The sequence below is a fragment of the Sturnus vulgaris genome, chromosome 5 (assembly GCF_052056855.1).
Source record: "Sturnus vulgaris isolate bStuVul1 chromosome 5, bStuVul1.hap1, whole genome shotgun sequence".
Taxonomy (NCBI): domain Eukaryota; kingdom Metazoa; phylum Chordata; class Aves; order Passeriformes; family Sturnidae; genus Sturnus; species Sturnus vulgaris.
Window position 1 is genome coordinate 55450288 of NC_142247.1, and position 24126 is coordinate 55474413.

General features: G+C 38.4%; 1 protein-coding gene across 2 annotated transcripts in view; it reads left to right on the forward strand.

Annotated features, from left to right (window-relative positions):
- The first annotated feature begins 5884 nt into the window (after positions 1 to 5884).
- IL17REL (interleukin 17 receptor E like) overlaps positions 5885 to 24126 on the forward strand; it is a 45156-nt gene continuing 26914 nt past the window's right edge. For both annotated transcript variants that reach the window (XM_088165773.1, XM_014877725.2), the window contains exon 1: positions 5885 to 6079. In XM_088165773.1, the coding sequence (XP_088021899.1) occupies positions 5978 to 6079 (102 nt within the window). In that variant the 5' untranslated portion in view covers positions 5885 to 5977. The remainder of the gene's footprint in view (positions 6080 to 24126) is intronic.

Below are 24126 nucleotides of genomic sequence, written 5' to 3' on the forward strand. Positions count from 1 at the left end.
TGTAGTGTGTGTAAAGCCTTCCAGGTACACTAGCATGTTTCTTTTTATTTTGGGATTTAAATACATAAAGGGTTCTCTTTCAAGTTTAGAGTAGTGCTTTTTAAGAGCACGTGTACAGCAACCTCCCTGTCCACCTAAAAATAATAGGGTGTGCTTTTGGTCCAGACTGCTACATCAACAACCACAGGCTGCAGCTGCTGTTTCTTAAATATTGCAAAATTTCATGCCTGTACTGGTGAACATTCTCTGAATGTAACAGATAATTAATTGTGTATCTGCTACAGTCCTACCAATTTTCCAAGTGGGAAAAGTTAGGGTTTGATGGTACACTATTTTTTTTTGAAAGTTGCAAAGAAATAGTGACAGTTCAACCTAAAAAGAAAAATCTAACTTTCTAAATCCCGGACATGAAATTGGATTAAGACTGTAGACAGTGTAAAAGTTCTTAATGAATACTTGAAAGTAAAAATACATTAATATATAGAATAGTGTGAATGTAACTTAAACATTTCCTTACTGGTTTGTTTTACTTTATGTGGTAAAACACTTTGCCTTTGTTTAACTGAATCTGTATCTTTAAGAGATTATGTTTTATGTCAAGTGAAGATTGGCTTTGGTTATCCAGGTTAAATATAAGTAGATATTACTTTTTAAAATTATTTGGGTGGGAAAAGAAATTAAAGGAAGTTGCACAGGTGATGGAAGTTCCTTTCCACAAAATGCTTAAACCAACAAAGCAGACAAAGGCACTTAATCTCCTTTTGAGTCAAATGGCTTCAGGTGTTCTCTTCTAAAGAGTGAGAGCCTTTGATTTTTTTTTTTTCTTCTTTTCTTCAGGAGTGACTATGAAGAAGCTAAGGATATATAGTAGAATATATTTGCATTTCTCTTGGGGAACTTAAGTGTTTCAATAAGAAGTGAAGAAAATAGCATTCATTAAAAATAAAAGAGAAAAACTAAATAGGCTAAACAGGATGATTGAGTTAAAATTTAGATTGACCCTGAGTAATGGTTGAGATATATGACTGTATTTGAGGTTTTTTAGTCATCTTAGATTAACAAGGGTAAGGAATAGATGGGAATAAAAAAGAGGTTGTAATAGAGCTACCAGCCATAGATTCTGCTTTCCAGTGAAGATGAACATCCTACGGCTCCCTGCCTGGCCATGGCTCCCTTCCTGCTCTGTTCAGCACAGTGGAGACTGGACAATCTGCCAGGTGCAGAACTTGTCCCTGCATGCCTGGTAAACTAGGAGCCCCACCATGGATACCTCTCTAGAGGATGAATTTTCTCATACCCTGCAAAAAGGAAAATCATGGAGGTAAGAGTCAGGCTTTTAAAAGGACAAAAATCATATCCCTCTCCGAGGTCAGCCTGGTGAGGTGAATGTGTATGTGCCATGTTAGAAGGGTTTCTGCTTGGAAATGTGCCATTTCCTGCCTTGCTGGGTATCACTAGAATTAATGCCATGGGCTTCTGCTTAGTTTATACCAGGAGTTAGGTTCCTACCTTACAAAAATATAGCCCAGGGTAAAATAAAAAAAACCAGACTGAAGCATCACCTAAAAAAAAAAAATTTGTGTGCACATGGTGCATGAATGATTTACTTTTAGTTGCAACCCCTCCACATGTGCTAATAATTCCAGTTTCTCTGAGCTTTAAGTTCATAAAAGTATAGATTGTCTACAAAAGTTTCTGAGAATTGTGAATGTGCTTGATTTTTTTATTATTTTACTTTTTTCTAAGTTCATTTTTTTGAACACTCAAGTTTTTAGCTTTCTTCTTTAATAATTTTATTAACAATTGCATAGAGGTCTAAAATTATTTTCGTTACTAATTTAAAAAGACATTGTCTTTATTTTATTTCTTTAATAATGCACGGGACTTTCAGCAACCTAATTTGGAACTAGATTATCTTTAAAATTCCCTTGCAGCCCAAACCACTTCATGATTGTATGATTCTAATCCTAGGAAAAGAAAGTCTTCAGCATCTGTGGGGTGTATCTAGGTAGTGAGCAGTGCACCTAAGGTGCTGCCTACTGTGGCGTTTGCTGTCATTGCTGAATACTTGTGACTCTTGAAGGAAAGTGATGGGGTGAGGGAGGAGAGTGAGGGTCCCTTGAATCACGTAGATGAAATGAGTGAATCAGTAACTCGTTGAGTACAGAAGCACTGGGCAGCTTTTGTTTCACCAGCCTGTTTTGTGTCTCTCTGCAGTATAGGTGCCCTGCTGGTACCCCTGCTGTGTATACGTGCCCTGGCTGCACAGGCTCACTCTGGACAGGAGATACAGGCATGCTCCCAGAAAAGTGCAATTCCCAAGCAGCTCTGAATCCTTTGTGTTTTGTTATGATGTCAGTAGCACCTCACACCACTCCACTCCAAAACATGCCTGACGTGACAAGAAGCTATTAAGTTCTAAACAGCTGTCCTATGGTTGATGTGAGTCGTCCTGAAGCAAGATGTCTGTTGCCTGGAGCAGGCACACAGAGTTAAAAAATTGGCCAGGAGACTGTTATAATATGGTATGTGTGCCTGTGTCGGTGAAACTGGGGAGTATGTAGTGATATGTCTCAGAATCCTCTTGCAAAATGTAGTGTGAATGTGGCTATTGTGCTCCAAAGAAGGCTGGGACTTCTCCAACATGGATGTGACAGGGACATGCCTTCCAGCAAAGACATTGACATTAATTTAACAGAGTCAAAAAATAATGTAGGCAAAGCAGAAATATCTTTGGAGTTCTATGCCTAGACTCCAACACATCAGGTCACAAAATCAGTTTCTGGCTGTCCTAACTTTCAAATGTTTCCCTTACGCATTTGACCAGTGATAGAATTATATTCTCTTTTGAAGTGAGCCAAGTATGTATCCAAGCACGCAAAATTTGTGAAGACAGAGAGTAATTAAGAAAAACATTCTGAGCTGATGGTCCAGAGATTAAATTTGACCCAAGAGAAAAAAGAGAATGCAAAATACTGAATTTCACTCTGTAGTCTAAGGTCTACCTTCATTTTATTAAAAACATCCTGAACACCCAAGCCACCATCCTGAAATGTGGAAGATTGGGACTCAAACCGTCTTCGGCAGTGAAATATTTAGATTCTGGCTTTTCTATGTTCTTGACCAGTGCTCTGAAAGAGATTTAGGGTGCAAAATATTTGTATTACCAAAGTGCAAAAGGAGGCCCTTCCTATTAAGGGTTTTTTAAGAGGTTGTTTTTTGTTTTTTTTTTCTGAAGATGGAGGGAACATTGGTAGAAACAGAACTGTATTTTTTGCTATAATCTGTTCTTCAGGGATTAAGTAATGAAAGCATCAAACTAAAGACAAATGTGGATTAAAATATAGGTGAGGTATAATAAGTAGCAAGGACTAAAAGACATCTGTTAGAAAGAAATTATTTTCAAAATTATGATCAAGAATTAGAGTTCCATTTGAGCAGGTAGCCTAAGAGATATTGTCCCTGTAAATTTCAAATGCATTAATATTTCTACATAACTGATAGTTTTCAAAAAATATGGCATGGATCAATTATGGTGCCCAGCTTTTAGTAAGAATCTTAATGAGGGTTCCAAAACCTGATGTAATATAAACAGTGGATGAATACAGTAATTCCAGGATACAAATTATGCAGGGACAGTAAAGTAGCTAGTTTAGACATGATTTTAAAAAAAGGTTCAAATGAAGCAAATAACAATAGGGTTGTTGCCTGTTGAACTTAATAACAGCTTTAATCCGCACAGAAACTGCCTTGACTATTCTGTTCCTGTATAGAAAGAGTACATTGTTATAGCTGTACTATGATCAGCTTTATTCAGAATGTGACAAAGGTGCACTAAGAAATACCAGAAACAGTAAGAGAATAAAGTTTCATAAGGTGAATCACACCATTAATTTCCGTGGAAACTGGAGGTAAATGATATACTAAGGAGAGTCAAAATGGCATTTGCTACAGAGTAAAACATCCTTGTACTGCTCACTCCTGAATATTGTCTGCAGGAGCACCATCTTACAAAAGGGTATAGTAAAAATTAAGAGGTATATTGTAGAAAATATAGGGGCGGTATGCTGGAAAACAATACAGCTCTGACTGTTTTGGCAAAGGTGAGATGAAAATGGATATTCTGTATTTTTTCAAGCAACAAGGGGGAACCCAGCTGAACTATTTGGAAGCAGTTTTAATATCCAAACAAAGCAAATAAACACAGTTTAATTGTATGACTCATTGCTCCAAGAAGTTATGAAAACTGAAAGGATAAATAGATACATTTAAGAAAGTTCCAGAAGTGCCTAATAAAACCAGTGATGTGCACGTGGCTTTTGGTTCAGTAAATCCATAACATCCAGGCCATTGAAACTTGTCAGCATGCATGTTAAAATAATCCATGGAAGTAGGATATTTAACTTCTTTCTTATTTCTTTTAAGCATCTGTTGCTGATCCTCTTAGGCACAGGAGAGTGGACTGGGCATATTTTTGACCTCAAGTATTTTTGTGCATAGATGTGTAACATCCCACTCCTGTGAGTACGCAGGATTCATTGATGCCAATGGTTAAAGTTTTTCTGGACCTATTTGGTAATGAGCAGAGGGCTTTGGGGGTCTCAATCCACCTCTGCTGGATTGACCCTTCCTTGATAGCTCCTGACTCCTTCTTGTTATCACTGTGCTTTATGTGGTCACCATGGACCTCAAGAGGGAAGTGGGCCCCAGAAAGGTGCTGCCCTACCTCCATAGGACCCTGATTTCCAGCACCACCTGTTCTAACTTGCCTGTTTGAGTGGCCATCAGTGTTTGAGGCATAGCAATGCATTAACTCCTTAATGTCTAAGCTTCTATAAGATGACAAAATAAAATTGCTGTTTTCTAACCAAAGCATTTAAATTACATTTTGTTCAGTATCATGATTGATGCTGCTCATCTAAAAAATAAAGTCTTGGAAAATTGGCAAACTGGACTCACATGAAGTATCTAAAATACAGGTACAGTAGATACATTGGCAGAGCAGGCATTGTATTTACGTGTAAAGCCCGTTCCAAGTGGATGCTGTTAGTTCTGTATTCCCCACTGTAACTGATGTAAAGGGTTTTATAAGAGCACTGAGTACTTGGGTCCTGGCACTGTCCTACTGAAAGATATCTCTCACTGGTGGACAAGCCCTCTCTGTGGAGGAAAACTCCCTATTCTCCTTAGGCATATCACATGTAGCCTCCATATGAATCAGAGAGCTTGTTTTTGAAATAGTTGTTCCTTACAAAGGGAAGTGGGACTATGTGAAACGTAGCACCCAGTGAGGCATTCCTGGTCATTCTGCTATGCTAACAGGTACTGAGGTATTGTAACTCACTCCTGCCCTGCTTTCACAGTGGGTGGTGTTGAGCTTTGAAAAAACCATGCATATTTCTCAAAGCTGGAGATAGGCTGTAGAACAAGATGCTTCTATTGATACAATTAGATAATAGTGGAAAAAATTTTCAAGGCTCAGATTTCTAGGGTGAAAGAATCTGGTATTCCTGCTGATGAAAAGAAGAAACAAGTCTTCTAAGACCACCCACCTCAGCAAAGCTGGTTTTCTTTTCATTGAAAGCACTAGAAAACCATCAAAATAAGAATGCACGAACTTGTCTGTTATATCACTCTAGAAACAAAATTCCCATTTATATATGGAATTTGCAGAAAAGAAATCTGTTGAAACTGATCTAATGCTGATGTGATGAAATCCAGAAGGAAGAGGCTTTGACCAATTGTCAGAAATTACTGTTTCCTATTTTTCAGTTTGGAACATACGAAATGAGTTGAGCATGCTTTATATTTCCCAGAACTAGCAATTTTCTGACTTTGGAAAGTTTTAGAGGGAGGAGCTCAGAGGTGCTGTGGGAGGGACTAAAATTCATATTAAAGTTTTGGCATGAGAGGGAGAATTGTCAGAGTAGAAGGTTTCTTCTGAGGTTTTGCTTTTTGTATTTTTTTTTAATTTAGGATGATAAGTATTTATGTTCAGATTCTTCTAATAATTCTCTTTTGGAATGCTGATTGTCAGATTATTCCCAGGATTGAAGAATGTGGACTTTCATGTTCTCAGGTAATCTCTTACTTGTTCTAATTTGCTGTCTATTATTTTAGTAGTTATATGCTGCCAAAATAATTGTAGGAAAATCAAGAAAGCAAAAAGGGAAAAATATTCCAGCTGTCCTGAACATTCCCTTTATATTCCTGTCATTCTGAATTAAGTATCCAAAGTGGCAAAAATTACTCTGAAAGGGGGTAGGAAATTGCACCTTTACACTGTTTGCAACTGCTGCTGTTAGTTTTAAATCTGTCTTTTGTATTTGAAAAAAATGATTTTGTTCATATTAATTACTTTTCCACAGAGCAGCAGTGGTGCCAGAGATGTGAGGGAGGAATGAGAGGTTTCAGAAATTGCTAATTATGTTAGGAATATATGAAACACTGACTTTGCTGTGAATAAATGAATTAAGCATGAGAAAGAGTAAAACATGTTTTTCATTTCATTACTGAATGTAACTTCAATATTAAACTTAATGACTTCTGTATGTGCATGAAAGGAGAGTGAACCATACCATCTCTTTAATAGCTTTGGATTTTGTATGATTCCAAATATCCCCGCAAAGGGGCAGTATGGAGATACTCTGCTCTTGGCATTCTGAATTTTTAAGCATAGATAGAATACAATGAAAGATACATTTTTTAAAAAAAAGGTTTAAATAATAGGCAATCTGACTTTCTGTCTTAGTGGAGGAGGATAACTGTACTGGCTACAGAGAAGTGAACTTGATAGCATGAAAGAATTTGTCTCTCTGTATAAACTTCTGCTTGAAGATGTCAGTATTTAGGACAAGCAGTGAGACATTCTAAAGATTGTTTAGATGTGGTAGTACTACCCAGAAATTAAGTTAGTGCATGCTAAAGCAAATTATTCTATATTTAATATGTGTATCCTAGAAAAACAGTAGGAATAAAGATGCTTATAAATACTAGATTGAGCAAAAAAAGTCCTCTCTAAATATTCATGCAGTATAGTTAATGTTCCTGTATTCAAGTTCTGTAGTCTGTGTGTACTTAGATGTTTCCAGAATAATAAAATATAGCCATAAGAGATTAATCTCTAGATGTACACGAATACTTTTCAGGAATTTTTATGTACTTATGTTCATGAATGCAAATACACATGTATTTTAAATAATTTATGCTCCTTTGTCTGATGCAATGAAAGCTTAAAATAGGAATGAGTTACCATTCTAATTTATCCCTTAAAAGAGTATAGGACTATCAGACAGCATATAAAAATCAATATCAACCTTTTTTGATGGGTTTCAGTCTAGGGGATAGGATTCACCTCTGGGGACCTTAAAGGGTATCTTTCTCTGTCAAACCATAGGTATGTATATTACAAAGATTGATTCACTAATTGTCTATAGACACAACCCTGAGGTTTGGCAGACTGGATCCCTTTCTTTACATTCAAGAGTGTGTCTTACACCTTTTCCAATACTGAATATTGATGAACTGAGAAAGACGTGTTTTATTTTTCTTATTTACAGGGGAAATACACTGTTTATATATATAACAGAATCAATTAATCAATCATTTGTGATATTAGGGACAGGATTCAGTTCCTGTTCTGTATGTGATGATTTTGCTACTTGTATTCAGTAGAATCTTGAATGCATTAATGACTTTTTAAGACAAAAATTTTTCTCAGAGGGACCAATAATGCTCTCAACAGGCTAAATTACTGCCAGCATAGCATTTTCAATCTAGTGCAATGCACTATAGCTACATGAACTTTAGAATCTCATGACTAGCTTGTTAGTGGAAACTTCTTCATTTTCCTTTGAAAGTAACTTCAATTTCTCTGCACAACTGACCGTGATTTGTGGGCTCAATCCAGCTCATGAATTACTGTAAAAGGGAGCAGTCAATCTTTCCCGTGATGTGTAACTTAGTGTACTTCATAGGGGCTCTAGTCAGGGGTTAGAGTTTGCCTTTGTCTGTGTGAAATATGTGTCTGCTCCCTTCTGCTATAGCATCTCAGATGACAAAGTAGAGAATCAACTACTTGTTTCTAGCAATTTCCTTAATGTGATAATGAGATATTGTAGTTTTAAAACTGTCAGCAATTTCTGCAGCTGCTGTTGTTACAAGTGAATATTATAGCATTTTTTTTCTTATGAAGTTTTCCCAGAAGTTTGTACAGCAAATTTCTCTTTTGCATTCAAACTTGAGGCTGTGTGGTTCTTCAGAAGACAGTAAGGATATGAAAAGCAATTAATTTGAATTTTTCTGCATTTTTCAAACTATGGGTATTGTCAGTTTTTTAGCAGGTTTAATAACTGGAACTGTTGAGTTTGACCATAGACTAGAATTTAGTGTGGCTGTGTCCACTAGATACTTGTGAGCAGTTCTGACATCAATGGGTACTCCTTATCAGAGTAAAGCTCTGGTTGTACTTAGGAGGGAAATAGTGACACAACTATTTGGAGGCATATGACATGCAAAACATCTGCATTGAACTTTTATCACAACTTCATGAATCATTCTTAGTTTACCATAGGTATTCAGCAAGATATCCTCGCATTACCTTGTGTAAGGCAATATGCAGGTTTCATTCCTGCAACATAAACTGTGCATCTGTTCAGTACAGGAAAGAAACAAAAAGAGAACATTGGATGTTTATCTCAGTATTATGTGACATTTTAAACAGCATGAAAAATATACAGTTATGGGTTGAATGATGGCAAATGAACAACTAAGATTTTATTACATGTTATAATTTATTTCTCCTTTATTTTGATAACTTGGCTTTAGAGCTCACTTGATATTCTGGTATTCAAAGATTAAATGCTATGGACATGATCTCCATGCCCCACCCAATAGGAAACACAGTTATCGACCAAGTTTCCCCATAAAGGCATAGGGGAATCCCAGCCTGCAATTGAAACTGGGTTTGTGCCCTACTCATTTTACAATCCACATTGTTTGCAGGCTGTACACAAAGAAATAGGCTTATGCCAAATTGGATTCAACAGCTGGTAAAGATCAAGAGCACTACATTTAAAAAACACTCCCCAGAATACTATGAAATATTATTTGTATTGTCTGCCATTTAATGGAGTAATGTTTCCAAAGTCTATGAATAAAGGAGGAAACACTAACTGAATGTGGGATTTCCCTCTAATTGTAAAGATTATTGGCAGCAAATCCTTGATATAACTGCTGCTTGTTCCTGCTATTCATAATCAAAATATGTGGTGTTTCTTTACTGGATATTTATACCACGGATCAGTCCATTTTTGCTGAATACTGCACACTGCAGAACCAGTGATATAGTATGGCCCTTAGTCCATAAAGTCAGCTGACATAAATTGGAATTCTTTGTTCATTATTAAGCAGTTAATATTTTGAAAGTGACCCCAAGCCTCTGGAAACAGACATGATAATATAAATCTCTAAAATCTGACTGAAAACATAATTTTCGACATGGGAAATGTCTAAAGAGACTGATCAGAGACCTGACTTCCTCAGGGTGAGTGAGAGAGATACAGCATGAAATCCCCTCAGAGAAATACAATTCAACACAGACTGTTTTGGGTATGCATTGATATATCTGATGACTGAAAGAGATGCATAAAAATATAAAACATATCCTGTACTAATATTTGCTGAGGTGCAGTACAATCCATGAGAGCATGCCCTAGACAGAAAGCCTGGGGTCTACTTCTCTGCCTGTCATCCAGTCACTTGTATGGCCCTCTTCAAATAATTTAATTTCTCCGGTTTTCACAAGTACGAAACAGTTCTGACCTTCCTGTGTGGTGTGTTTTAATTATATGTTTTCATTAACTGCTTTGAATATTATGAGTTAAGTACTCATAAGATAAACAGTTAAGGGACTCAATCGTATTGAGTCATTGTATTAGAGTGATATTAACCCATTTCCTTGGATATCCTTGCTTGTCTTCTCTGCTGGTACTTAGAAGAGCTGAAATTTAACATGTTTGGGTGGCTTATCACTTGGACTGTGTTTCATATTTGCTCTTTGGGTCAAAAATAGCTTGGCAATGATATAAAACAGCTTCCTGTTGTGTCCTATGGTTGGGTGCTGTCACATTTCCTCTCCCCCTGAGAAGGAAACAGCCAGTGACAGGTACAAACAGGGACTTACTGCAGTGTTCCTGTGTTCCAGTATGTACCACCAGCTCCTATAAGAGAGGTGGAGATGGAGAAAGCTCTGCAATTCAGAACTTGCAAAAAATGGTAGCTTTTGGGCTTTTTCCCTTCTGTCTTCCTCAGGAACTCCAGAAAAAGGTTTCAATGTCTGGAAAGAGACTAGCCACTGGAATAGCAGGCACAGAATACAAGCAGTCATGAAAGTTGGGGGCACAGACTTAACAGGCGTTGGAGCTGGACCTGACAGAGTGTCTTGGAACTGAAACAAGGCAGTGCTAGAAGCTTCACCACGAGACATCAGCATCAGTTATGTGCAATCAGTACCCATAGCAAGAGACACATATTTAATAAACCCAAAAAGGGATATATAAGCAAGCTCAGCAGAAGATGGGAGCAGCTGGCCTTTATTATTGCCAGTGAATTTTAGCTTACAAATCTCTCTCAGCCCTAATCTTAGGGATCTGATCTATCCTTCATCTCCCTTTGGACCCAAACTAAGTAGTGGGATTTGAGACTTGGAAGTAGGTGCTTTCCACAGCCATCTGACAGCTTTGCAGTTGGAAAACGACTTGTAATTTGATCATATCTGGGTGTGACAGGTTTTCTAGGAGTGGTAATTACTTTAATGAGACCACGTGGTGTGACCTAGCTGGAATTCTTGCAGTAGGGTCTAGGAATAGTTTAATTTATACTTTTGAGGAGGTGGCAGTTCTGTACCTGTTACATTGTCATGTCTGTTTATACTACTCCATTCTTCCTTCCCTGCCAGAATGCCTGTGCATAGGAGAGAACCAGGGATGATCAAAAATGAGAAGGACCAAAAGAGGTCTGAAAGACTTCTTTCTAAAGATAGGTTTGGATTCTCTCCTGGCTTTCTGGCTCAGCATTGAAATGCTAGGCTTTGCTGATGGATGGATGGATGGATGGATGGATGGATGGATGGATGGATGGATGGATGGATAAATTTGGACTTAAAAAGGAGTTTCCTCCTGTCTCTATCTAAAAGTAATTTGTTTCTGGGAGCCATAAGTTTCTGTGTGCTGTGTTGTGGCTTGGTGGTTGTTCAAACCAGGATCCCACATTTGAAGTTCTATGAGTTTTGTTACCATTATCCCGGCAAGAGATCCCTAGGTTTTATATACCAACCTGCTACAGATATTCTCATAGTAGTTTTCATACTGTCGGAAAAATATACGTCCTTATAATTTTCTTTCTGATTTTGTTAGCATTTATTGGCTATTTTTTGATAACAAGGAAATTATTTGCCATCTTAAAAATATAAACCAGAAAGTATGCCCCAAGCTTCTGTGTGTTGCTGAGGAAATTCCAGACCAACTCTGAACTACTTGTCTGGGAATGATCATGGAACCAGTAAATTCATGTATACACAGTTGTGATACAGACACATCACAGCACTGATTCACAACTGTAGGAATTGACTGGACCAGAATTTTCTGATCATGATCAGAGATCATGAATAAACTGGAAAACCACAGTAACTAATGATGCTGAGCACTGGGATAGATTGCCCGTGGAGCTTATAGAGATCTCCACACACACACCGAGAGATGTCTAATCTAGCTCGCTTATGTCTCAAATAAAGGTCATTCTTCCTAAGCAGAAATGTAGAGTAGATGACATCTTGAGTTTTTTCCTAAGACAAGTATCTCTGCTTTCATTCATTCATCCTCCTTTTTTGTGGGATCTACAGATGGTCCTTCAAATAGAATTTGACTTAATCCTTTGGAACAGTCAGCAGAGCCAAAGAACTGTTTTGCTGTGTGGCATGTCCTGTCCTTCTGGCATACAAAATATAGCACTCACCATGAAAACTGTACGGGACATGCAATCTCATTCAGGAAGTGCCTATGCAAAAATGAAGAGACTTTTAGTTTTAATTTGCAAATTACCTGTGGGTCTTTCTTTTGCAAGGAAATGTTTCAACATAGTTGCTTTGAATAAGTGTGGTAAATTTCAATAATTTCTGGAAAACTGTCTTGCTATTGCCTCTACTTGTCTGCATATTTTCAGAGAATATGAATCACATAAACAACACTGTACAGTACTAGATGTACATTCATTGTCTTTCCTTGGAAAAAAACTTAGAGGAAATAGAATTTATTGCAGTTACTATTTTTCACTCTATCCAGTTTTATTTTTCCCCTTCATCTCTACATATGCAAACTTCCTTCATCTTTTTCCCACTTCCTCATCTCCTTGACCTGCTGTTCTTTTTCCTACGATTGCAATTATTTTTCTCCATTGCTTTTTGAATTTTTATATCTTTGTTATAATTTTTCATAATTGCAGTTATCATTATAGTGTGATGATTCATGCTTAGCTTTGGTAAGTAATATCTGTTCTTTGGGGTTTTGCCCCCCCCTCATTTTCAACATATTGTATTTATATATGATACAATATTTAGAGCATAGTCAGATCTGTGTTACCATTCAGTCTGCCTTTGTAGCTTATGTTCCACTTAGAGGTCAAAAATAATATAAAATTTTTAAGCAAAGGTATGGCATATATTGTTTTCAGTAAGTGCTGTCATTAGAAATGAGGCATAGTGTGAAGCACCATATAAAAGTAGTGAACACTAATGGGTTTATTTAACTAATGTAAAATTTGTAGAATCCTGCTTCTTTGGAAGCCCTTCCCTTGGACCTCTGCCTCTTTTAATTGCCCTGTGCTAAGTTGAGCAACTACAGTACAAGGAGGATACAATATATAAAGGTAAACTATCTGATTATTCCACAGTTTGTTTCCCCTTCCCCATACCCCCACAAAATTATGATTAACAGTAAAATTTTTGAGAAATAGACATATGTAATGACATTTCAAATAATTAATTTGTATTGGATATGATTTCTCTTTAATTTTTCCAAATTTATATATAACTAGCTTCTCTATAAATTATCTCAAACTACAAATCTTTCAGCTACAATATACCCTAGATATTTTCTGTAGGGTTTCTCTACACAGCAAATTTTGATTTTTTTTTAAATTTCTCATGTACTCACACAGCTAGTTCTTTCAGGGAAAGGTGTTTCTGGCTTTTGTTGCTCTTGATAGGAGAGCCAAAGGCATGTGTGTAGTGATTCTTATATGGGGTTTCTGATGCAGGATTCAGACTTTCAGACACCATAATAATACAAATATGAATAGCCAGGAAATAGTCCTCTCTCAAAAATTTTCAAGGATACAGCTGCAAAACTTTCATGTACAAAGATTTTCCTCATTTTATTGTGGCTAGAATGTTTCTGTAACTCAAGCAAGCACTATTCGAGCCAATCAGGCATGTTTAGCATTGTCTTTAACAGAAGCAGTTCCTTAACTAATACTATGGCACCAGGCAGGAGTGCAGAAGCCTCCCAGGACAGTCATCCGAGACTGCCACGGCTTCTACCATGTCCTGTGGGATCATTTGTACGGCCTTACATCCTTACACAACGTAACAAGCTAAGGCTAGAATAAAACCAAAGTCAACATTAAAAATGACTTCTAATCTGGAAGAGCTATAACCAGGGATAGTTCTAGGATTTTTTACATTTGAAATTTTCTTCTGCATAAGGAGAAGAGAGAGAAACATCATTTTAATCGAAGTGACAAAAACCAGAAACACGTGCTCCTGCTTTGTAGGGAGTCTCAACCCTGAAATGTAGCCTCCAAATTCTTGGAACTAAGACATTTTTGCCAAGTGTGCTATGTTATTCTAGATTTTAATATGAGTTTGTGATCCATGATGGCAGGGTTAGCAAGTTCTTTTTTTGTTTTTAAGTTCCTGCACCTCCAGAATTTCAGGGTACAACATTCATCCCTTTTGTGATGCTGTTGTGTTCCTGTGTTTCTAGGTTATTAAATACAGATTCAGTGGAGATCATGAGAAAGCATTAGAGACTTGTCAGGGCAGTATGAGAAACCTGCATGCTCAGCATGCTGCTGCATCAGGAAAGGCAAGAGAAAAAGTTAAGCACCTGGTTAGTCTGATCTCCACTCTCTAGAGCCCACAAACCTAAGTTATGAGCCAGAGTCTGATGTTCTCTTTGTGGAGAAGATGCTGAGAGCTACTCTTCCAAAGTTTCAGTTTCTGGTTTTTCTTCTGCTGACTGCTTGGAATAAAATGTAAGTAGGAAACAGATCTCCCATGTGAATGTTGAAAGCACTCAACAAACTCAACTTAAAAATTTCACTGTGTCTTCCCTGTCCTTCTCTCAGACTAGCATTCTTCCATTTCCCCTCTGTGCATTTTTACTGCTTTGACAGGAGGCCTGGGAAACCCTCTCGTTTACCAGGCAGTGTGGCAAACTGGTGGCTCAGAACTGCTTCAGTTTAAGGAAGTTAGGTGTTCCCTTGAGATAAGAACCTGAAAGCTGCAGTGTAAAAGCTGGAAAATGCCCATATTCTGCTTTCCTCTTCTAATATTTATGGTTTGAAGGAGGCTTGAGCTTTCTTTTCATCTGTTACTCTTAAATCTCCAGCCATCTGCTATGCTAGGTGATGTAGATGTGTCTCACTGTGAGTGTCTGCTATCCCTGCCATGAACTAGAGGTCATTCCAGTGTCATTCTAAACACCAAATTGAATGCGTCCAGGGATATTTCAGATCAGAAAAGGAGGTGTCTAATAAGCTTAGGTGTCTCTAGTGTTGTGTGGCAATTCATTGAGTATTATGGATCATGGTGCTGAGCTGAGATTACCACAGTTTGCTTAAATTATATTTCAGGTACCTAAGCCCTCTTTTAGATTTGGCTGACTTAATCCTTTTGAAAATGGCTGAAAACTTTGGAAAACCCACTAATGCAAAATCCTCACAGAGAAATTGCCTTACTTGGAAATGGTGTGACTCTTTTCTCATGGGCAAAGTTGATGTTTGCACAGGTGTGTTGGGTTTGTGAAGTTTTGGTAGCTTCTTCTGTAAGAAGCTGCCAGCCAGTTCCAAGACAGATCCACCGCTGGCCAAGGTCAAGACCATCAGTGATGATGGTATCCTCTGGGATATCAGCTTTCTGTTATCCCCTGATGGAGCAGGTGGATGCCTTAAGGAGGTCAGGACCCTGTGGGAAAGCCTGTGGTGGAGCAGGCTCCTGGCAGGACCTGTGGCCTGTGGAGAGAGGAGCCACACTGGAGCAGATTTGATTCGTGACCCTCTGGGGAACCTGCACTGGAGTGGTCTGTTCCTGAAGGACTGCACCTTATGGAAGGGATCCACTCTGGAAAATTCATAAAGAACAGCAGCCCATGGGAAGGACTCATCTTGGAGAAGTTCATGAAGGTCTGTCTCCTGGTGGAGCAGGGCAAGGAGGAATAGTATAAGGAGTCCTCTCCCTGAGGTGAAGGGAGTGGCAGAGACAATGATGATGTGATGTGTGATGAACTGACTGCAGCCCCCCTTCCTTGTTCCCCTGCACTGCTGAGGGGGAGGAGGTGAACAAATCAGGAGTGAAGTTGAGTCTAAAGAAGGGAGGGGTGGGAGGAAGGTGCTTTAAGGTTTTTTTTTTTTTTTTTAATTTTCTTGTTAACTTACTCTGATTTTAATTTGGAATAAATTAAACTAATTTCCGCAAGCTAAATCCATTTTGCCTGTGATGGCAACTGCTGGGTGATCTCTCCCTGTCCTTATCTCAAACCAGGAGCCTTTTGTTACATTTTTTATTCCCTGTCCAGTGGTGGAGGGGAGTGACAGAGTGTCTATGACGGGCACCTGGCATCCAGTCAGGGGCAACCCACCACAGTAGGCAAAAAAAATATAGTCCCACTTGCATCAGATTCAAAGTTCATTCAAATCCATGGAATGTGTCTCACCCAACCATATTCTTCCACAATTTCTGAATATGAGTAGTGTGGCATTTTTCATTTATAAATTTCACAGTGTACAGCTCAGCACTGAGCGCTGCTCCTGGGACTGACTCTAGATATATATTAAAAGAATAGGTGCCTAGAGCAAAACAGTGAGGACTTTGCTGTGTATGCCAGAACAAACCAGGCCTGCAGTATATCTCCTCTTTTTGCTGAGCAATAGTGTTAGGATATATGAGAAGACACTAACTGGAATAGAAAAGTATCTTCAGGGAAAATTAAAATACATATTCCCAAATGAAATAATTACTGTCTCCAGCAGCAGGAGGAGCAATTCCGTCCTGGAGAGTATCTTCTCATAATCTTCACTTGAATTCTTGCCTTTTTTTTTTTCTTTCTTTGTTCTTTCTTCTCTATGGTAATCTCACTGTCCACTGATTCCAGTCACCTCTGAGACTGCTAGTCTCAGTTCTGTCAGTGTTGCTGAGGGATCTTTTTTCTTTTAGTCTGTGCTATAAAGATAATTTTAACATCCTAACCTCAAAACACAGGCTATCTATGGTTGTCTGGAGGGCTTGTGGAATCTGTGTCCTCCAGTTTTTCAAGAAATGACCAAAATAATTGCTGACTTGATCTGGTGCTGGTGACAGTACTACATTTAGCAGGAGGCCGGATTTGATGACCTTCAGAGACTTCTTCCACTCTACATTTTTTTGATTCCATTTTATCATCCTCTGTATGAGATCTGCAGTAAGTAATTGAAATAATTAATGCCGTGTCAGGGTGTCCCTGTCTCGTTGTTATACTAGAAGTGCTGATTTGGTATATTAGTTCTTCTTTCATGTAGCTGAGTGGTCTGAAATTTTGACACTGTGTATGGGATGGTGCTGATTTATGCCAGCTGAGGGTATGGCAGTCAAAGTACATTTTAATTTTACTGTGTCTATTGTACGCTATTCTGTTTTGTTAACAACTTGTATTAGTATTGTAAGAAACATGACATCAAAATGATTGACAAATTTTGGCTGTTTTTTTTGTTTGGTTCTTTTAATTTCTAAAAGAAAGAAGTTAACGCATACTGTTGCTTCAAGCAAATTCTGCTTCTAGTCCTGGAGCTGAAGCATACAATAGAACAGGCAGCTTTTATTTCAGTCAGTCATAACTCCCTTTGGTCCAATAAATTTAAAAGCAAGTGGCTTACATGTAGGTCCTTTTTTGTATCGCAACATTACTTTTAAATAAAATTAATTAGGAAAAATTAGAAGCGGGGAATATTCTTTCCAGTTGAGAGAGCTCAAAGCAATATTGTTTTGTCTGGCTATTCACTTATAAGATAAATGTATGTGATTGCCAAGAGTTCTGAGAAATTACTGTGCTTTTAACTCTTTCAGTTCTGCTCTGTGAAAGGGATTCAGCCATGCAAGGGCCAGAAGATACTATATGCCACGTGCAGTACTAATAACATATGGAACAGTGCAGTTACAATATAGGAACAGGATTCCTTTGCATCAGTACAGTGCAGGAAGAAATGCATACTGCCTGGAAAACAGAAATCTCTGTTACACCTGACCAGTAGCAGGTAAAGAGAAGGATCAAAATCTCAGTGGGTTGAGGGTCTTAGTGACGTGCTCCTGCACTCCTGATGTACTGCTAAGCTGTGATGGAGGTGTTGGCCTTGTGACAAGGTTGTGGAAGACAGGGTCTGTACCTTTGCATTTACTCATGTAAATGCCAATGTGAATTGGAAGGTGGTGCAATGACAATTGGTAACAGTCTCTGCTTGAGATCCCTGTGAAATCTTACTGGAGAGTGTCCAGTAATCTTCAGTAAACACAATCATGTCTTCCCTGTTTGTTAATGGCTGTTTCACTGTTGAGCTCAGGGCACACCAACGGAGTGTTAACACAGCCAGATGTTACCTGCTCTGCTGGACTCAAGCCAACTCTCATCCAAAAAGTGCATGACCTCATTAGCACTGGGCCTGAGCTTGATATCCCACTTCTCCGTTGCAATTATTCTTTCAGATTCAGTACTGCACTAATGTGATGGGATGGTTTTTATTCCGCTTGGAACACACATGGAAAAGACCTAGAGATGGATGTGTAGACATGACTCAGATGTCTTGCTTTTAGTATTCTGTAAAACAATCTAGAGGCATCCAGGTGTTTTTGTAGTTTAAAGTAGTCCAAAATAATGCTTTGCCATAAGTTTGTGTGCCTTTTTCTTTTCTGCATGAATAACAGTCCAAATGTTTCCATCTATGACAGCTTAGTAATCCCACTGCATGCTGCTCACATGTATCAGATCACCACATTGTCAGTAAAAGCTGAAGAACAACCTCTTGGTTTGCCAAAAATTGAAAACTGTCATTAGTAAAATAGTTTTACCTTGGCAATGAGAATATTTACACGTGATGTCAAAACAAATACAGATGCTCCTTTAGAGAAAAAGTCTTTTGAGGGCAGTACTAACTATGAATTTTTAACAGTTCTAAATTTTCGTATTAAGTATATTAATAATTTCAATTCCTCTGGTTCTTGGTAAATATAACCACAATTTTATTCACTTGCCAAGTATGTTTTGGAGGTCTATTATTTTTCCTTTTCACCTACTTCCAATAAAAAGCTTTTTTGTATAAATCCTTGACCATGATATAGTTAAGTCTTCTTTCAGTGGGACAGGAATCATTATGTTATCATAATGTGCTTTCTTTTACTGTAAAGAATGTGAGATAAATACAGCAGTGAGCTTTCTTAGAACATAATGAGAAAAGTTCTGTGAGGTTCCAGCCCCCACCAGCGTCAATGATAAAACCAGCGTAAATGGCAAAGGCATTATGGCCTTTACCTATGAAAATAGCTCTGGAAAAAGCTAAAATATACTCAGTTGTTTCCTTCCATGAAGTAATCCCTAGATAGTTTCTGGGGCTGAATGTCTCTGTGAAAGGAATTACAGTGATTTGTTGATGGTCTGTGGAGCTTTTGATACAGATAGAGTGCTGAATCCTCTCTGTTTCCATTCAAAGTTCTGAAGTGGTGGAGATGCATATAACTTTGACTGTGGCTGTCCACTGCTCAAAGAACTTTTCCTTATGGAGGTGATTGAGATCACATTAGCATGCCAGGTTTTTTACTAGAGGCCATGAGAAATCATTGAGGACTCTAATGGACCAGTGCCTGTGGGCTCCTCCCTCTGTGCACAGAATGGGCAAGCAGCTGAAGAAAGGAAAGCTGCTGTTGGATTGTGTACACAGACAGGGGTAAGTAGCTTCCCCTCCGTGGTGGAGGATATGGCATGGTTGTGGTGTTCCCAGCTGAGACAAAGATTAGTAGGACTTTACAAGGCACAAAATGAGCCCCAGTGTTTTCACAGCTATGGATGGTTCTGGTCAGTCCATTTGGACAGATACATTTATGTAGAAGAAGCTGCTGAGGAGGGTAAGAAGGAAGATCTGGTTTACTAGAGAGGAGTAAAAGAGGTTGGCTTTTAGAATCTCTCAAAAAAGCTGAGAAAAGGTATATTACTGTTTGCAGATAAATGAAAGGTAAATTCCAGGGTGGAAAGCATCTATTTAAGTGAAAAGATAATGAGCAAAATCAGAAGTTAGTAGAAGCTAACTGTTATTGTGCTCATGTAAGAGATTAAAATGTTTGGTGCTGGTAGACCACAGGTTGTCTGAAATAGCCTTGGCTCTCACAGCAATGTGAGACTGATTTTAAAATAATGCTTCACCAGTTTTTGAAAGGGATTAGATTACATGGTACCTATGGTTATCAGATGACTATACCCAGTGATCTGGGACATCCTATTTGTGTGCAGAATAAGATGGATTTTTGCAGAGTATCTCCTCTCAACTGGAAATGAAAAAAGAACATGTTCAGATTAATCATCTTTATTGGCCTTTTGGCTAAAATTTGAACATCAATTATTGCAAATCCACCCTTTCCCTGTGTGTACATGGAATCCCATGCTTGCTTTTAATGCTGGTTAAATAATAGAAATTGTAGAAATAGAGGGAAACATCAGAATATGGTCATGTTCCTTTCTCTCTGCCTTCTCTGACGACTGAACCTAAAGTAGAAATGTAGCTAATAGCTATGCCAGTGAGCATCACTCAAAAGGGGAGAAAACTCTTCGTTCTACATTCACTGACTAATGTAGGTATCTTCATGAATGAATGTTAAATGTCTGACAACCTGGTGCCAGCTAAAGGATACATCTTAAGGCATTTTCAGGCTTCTTATTCTTCCTTACAGAGTTGTGGAAGAGCTGCCACCAACTCTTCTATGAATGAGGTACAATAGAACTAACAGGTGGACTGCGAACCCTAATTTTCCTCAGACTCTTTCCTGCATGAGAGAACATCCAGGGAAGAATTTCCACAATTCTGCACTTGATTTAGTGCCTGAAGATATGAGAGGAAATGGGAAGCAGATTTGATCTTTGTTTCTTTTTCTTGGCAATTTTAATTCATGAAAACACTCTCTGAGCCCCCTAATCCAAGTCTTCCTCTGCTGATCTCACTCTCTTCTCCACAGTCGTTAGAACAATGGAATATAACAATTGTCTTACATAAAGGAGAAGTTGCTGTGCTGGCTAAAAAGTTGGCACCACATCTTCTATTCAGAAGGCTGCATGCTGGTGGTGTCTGTTCAGATAACCTCTAGCTACAGTTGAGTAATACCACAAATGGGGAAAACCCCAGAGAAATAGGAAAATCCCGAACTGTTTGTGCATTGTGCAAGTATATTTTGCTTAGGCTCTTTGCCAAAGAAGATATGAATCAAAGATTCTCCCTGTATAGGAGTAAAATGTACTATCATGTTCAGGACCTTATTTTTGCATACAAGATGCCCTTGGCATTTGTGAAAGGGGAAGAAAATTTCCATTCTGGTTTTAGATTGTTATGTTTTTCTATTGCACTCATCACTGAAAATTCCTGAAAACAAAAGATACAGAAAGTGGGAGAGGAACTTGGTTAATTCATTTGAGTTATTCTTTCAGACAAATGGTCTCCCTGGACTGTTTTGCAAATTGATTGTAAAAGAAAATACCACCCCCACCCACTTAGTATTGTACAATAAAAAGAAACACTTCTTAAAAAGAGATTGGTCTGTGAGCAAATGTTGCTGTAACTGGCAAGTGTTTGTGCAAATATTTGATAATTTATGTAAGCCTTCGCAACACCTCCTCACCCAGAACACAACTGAGTACCCAAGAATGAGAAAACATCTGCCATAGGATATTTCTTTCCTATGGAAAAGACAAGAAAATGAATGTAAGAGTTCAGATTATAGGATTCCCCTATGCAATAGTGAAAACCAGTAATTAATTACGCTAGACTAAAAGGTATAAGAGGATTTCTTTATCATGTCACAGCCCACAGAAGTTGGTGCTTTGGTTTTCCCCCTGCAATATATGTAATTTAATTATTTTACATTCAGTTTTCATTTTTCAGGTGTCATAACAGGAGGACGGACCTTCTCTAATTAAAAGGCTGAACCCTCTGATTTTTGTGAGATTTTTTTTGTTGTTTAATTCAGTGTGACCTTGAGTTTTTAATGTAATTTTTGCACTAAGGTTGTAACCAGAAAGAATAGTTAGAGAAGTTAAAGATGCTGTTCTAAGAAATTTTGACTGACAATTAGGAACTCTGTCAAGCCACCTAACCAAAGTATTTTCAACAGTCTGGCTGCAAAATGGGAAGTTAAAAATATGGAAGTAATTTGCTGAATGATCAGCTGTCTTCAGTTTGAGTTCCCAATTTAAATAAACTTATTTTTTTCTGTTGTGAGACAGAACCAGGAGCAAAAGAGCAAGGCAGGCCTAAAACTTGAGAGAGTATAAAAGGAAATTTATTAACTACACAAACAAAAAGAGAGGAAAAAAAATTCAGAATAAGATTTTTCAGATCACTCCTTCCCTCCCTCTCCCAATCTTCATAACAACAAAACAAACATAACAAATACTTCGGTCAGTGCCCAATTTAGTCTTTCTCAGTTCACTTCTGGAGAGAAAAGCCTCTTCTTGTTGAAGTTGTAGGGATTTTTCCCACAAGAAGGAAAAAGACAGTTCTCTTGTGGTTTTATTTTTCACGATTTGCATCTGCCTGGGAACCTGCAACTGTGACGCTCCTCCCAACTCTACAGCCGTCCCAAAGCTGTAGATGTGGGCCATGTCTGTCTCACGGGGTATTACTTTTAAGAATGAAATGCTCAACCGCAAAGATTCTCTTTGTCTCCTTTCTTTCTGCTCAGGCTTCATCTTCAGAAAACCAAAATCCCCTTCTTTTTCTCAGGGCAGAAATTCTCAACACAGGTGCTTTTTAGTCAAATCATCTATTAAATGGAACATTTCCTTCCCCCCATGTCTCTTTCCATGGTTTATAGGAATATTCAGTACATCAGTTCATTCCTACAATTTCACAAAAAGATTTTCAGCCATTTCAGCATCTTCTCATTCTCCTTCCATCTTAAAACCTTAGCTCTTACATCACTGACTTCAGAAATCATCTTATTCCCGTTCATATTCAAAGGAAAGGCTGCAAGCTTTGCAAATTTTATCTGAACACTAAAGAGTTAAAGTTTAACACAACTACAAGAGTTGGGCCAGGCTCAGGCTGTGCTGGGGGTGCAGCTGAGGTGTCACTCAGCCTTTCTGGGGCTGGGCTGCAGCCCCACACTGCTCATGGCCACCCGGGCAGGCCCGGCCCGTCCAGCAGCAGCAAGAGTCGGCCTTCCCTCCCACGCCAGAGCCGCAGGCCCGTGGAGGAGGAAGCTGTGAAGGTCTTATCACACAACTTTTTCTCCCCCCGGCCATCGGGTCCCCCTCGTTGGCAAACGGGGCCCAAGCGGCCTCCCGAGCCTCCCCCACCCCGCATGGGGAGGGGGAAGCTCGGGTTGGTGCTACCTGCTCAGCCGCCGGAAAGACCAAGAGGCTCAGTTCCGGATTACCTTCCTCAAAATGTGTGTGCACGGAGCGAACTAACTTTCTCCAATTGGCTGTTGCAGGTATCCCAACCCCCACAGAGGAAATTCCCTTAGGAAGAACCTCTTCTGAGTTTCTTCTTCCTAAGTCAACCTATGACATCAGCCTCATGAGAGATTAATTTCTTCCAGTAAATGACTGAGAAATTAGTTGATCCAGCAGTTGGGTTTTCTCAACAAAAAAGTGTGCTCCCTAACTCACTCACTTGATTTTTCACAGTCATTTTGTATATTTGGCTATTCCACTTCCTAGGGCCATAGACAACCTCAAGTAAATTGACTCAGTTCAAGTTTTCTTGCAGCACACTTCTGCAGGATTTAATAAGAAATAATTTAAAATTAGGACTTTGAAACAACAGTTAAAAGTCGGGTAGTTTTATATGAGCTGGCACGTTCCGCTTCTATTGGCTTAGTGTCGCACTGAATAATTCAGAAAACTATTGTCTTCTTTTTATTGATGAATGAGCACTGGGAGCATCACCAAACTACCAATGAAGCTTATTTTGGGGGGAAGGGGACCGAAATGGTTAATATTTACTGAGATTAATAATTATATTTAATGATATTAATAATTATATTTAATGATATAATAGTTAATATTTCTATGATACAGAAGAAATTAGGTCTTATCAGTTACCACTTTCAGTTTCTCATGGGGATGTGAGGAAATTATAAAACCATTTAAATAGAAGTATCCCAGTTTTAGAACAGTTATGTAAAGAAGTTTGGTATTCTTTATAGAATCATAAAATGGTTTGGGCTGGAAGGGAACTTTAAAAGTCGTCTGGTGTCCTGCAGTAAGCAGGTACAGCTCCAACTCGATCAGGGTGCTCAGAGTCCCATCCAACCTTGAATGTTTCCACCATCCTCACTGTAAAACATTTTCTTACGTCTGATTGAAATCTACTCTCTTTTAAAACCATTACCCCTTGTCTGTTTGCAACAGACACTAATTTGAGTTTCAATGTAGTATGCTGTAGAAGCAGCCAAAACAGTATCTCTAACAATGTCACAAATAATTTTTCTAATCTTCAGTCTATGACAGTATGTAACTACATCTGTCTTATTATAAAATGTAGTTTAAAATACCACCTTTTATGCATTTGCACTTTTTTTGACTCATAATAACAAATAGGCAATAGTAAAAGATGACAACT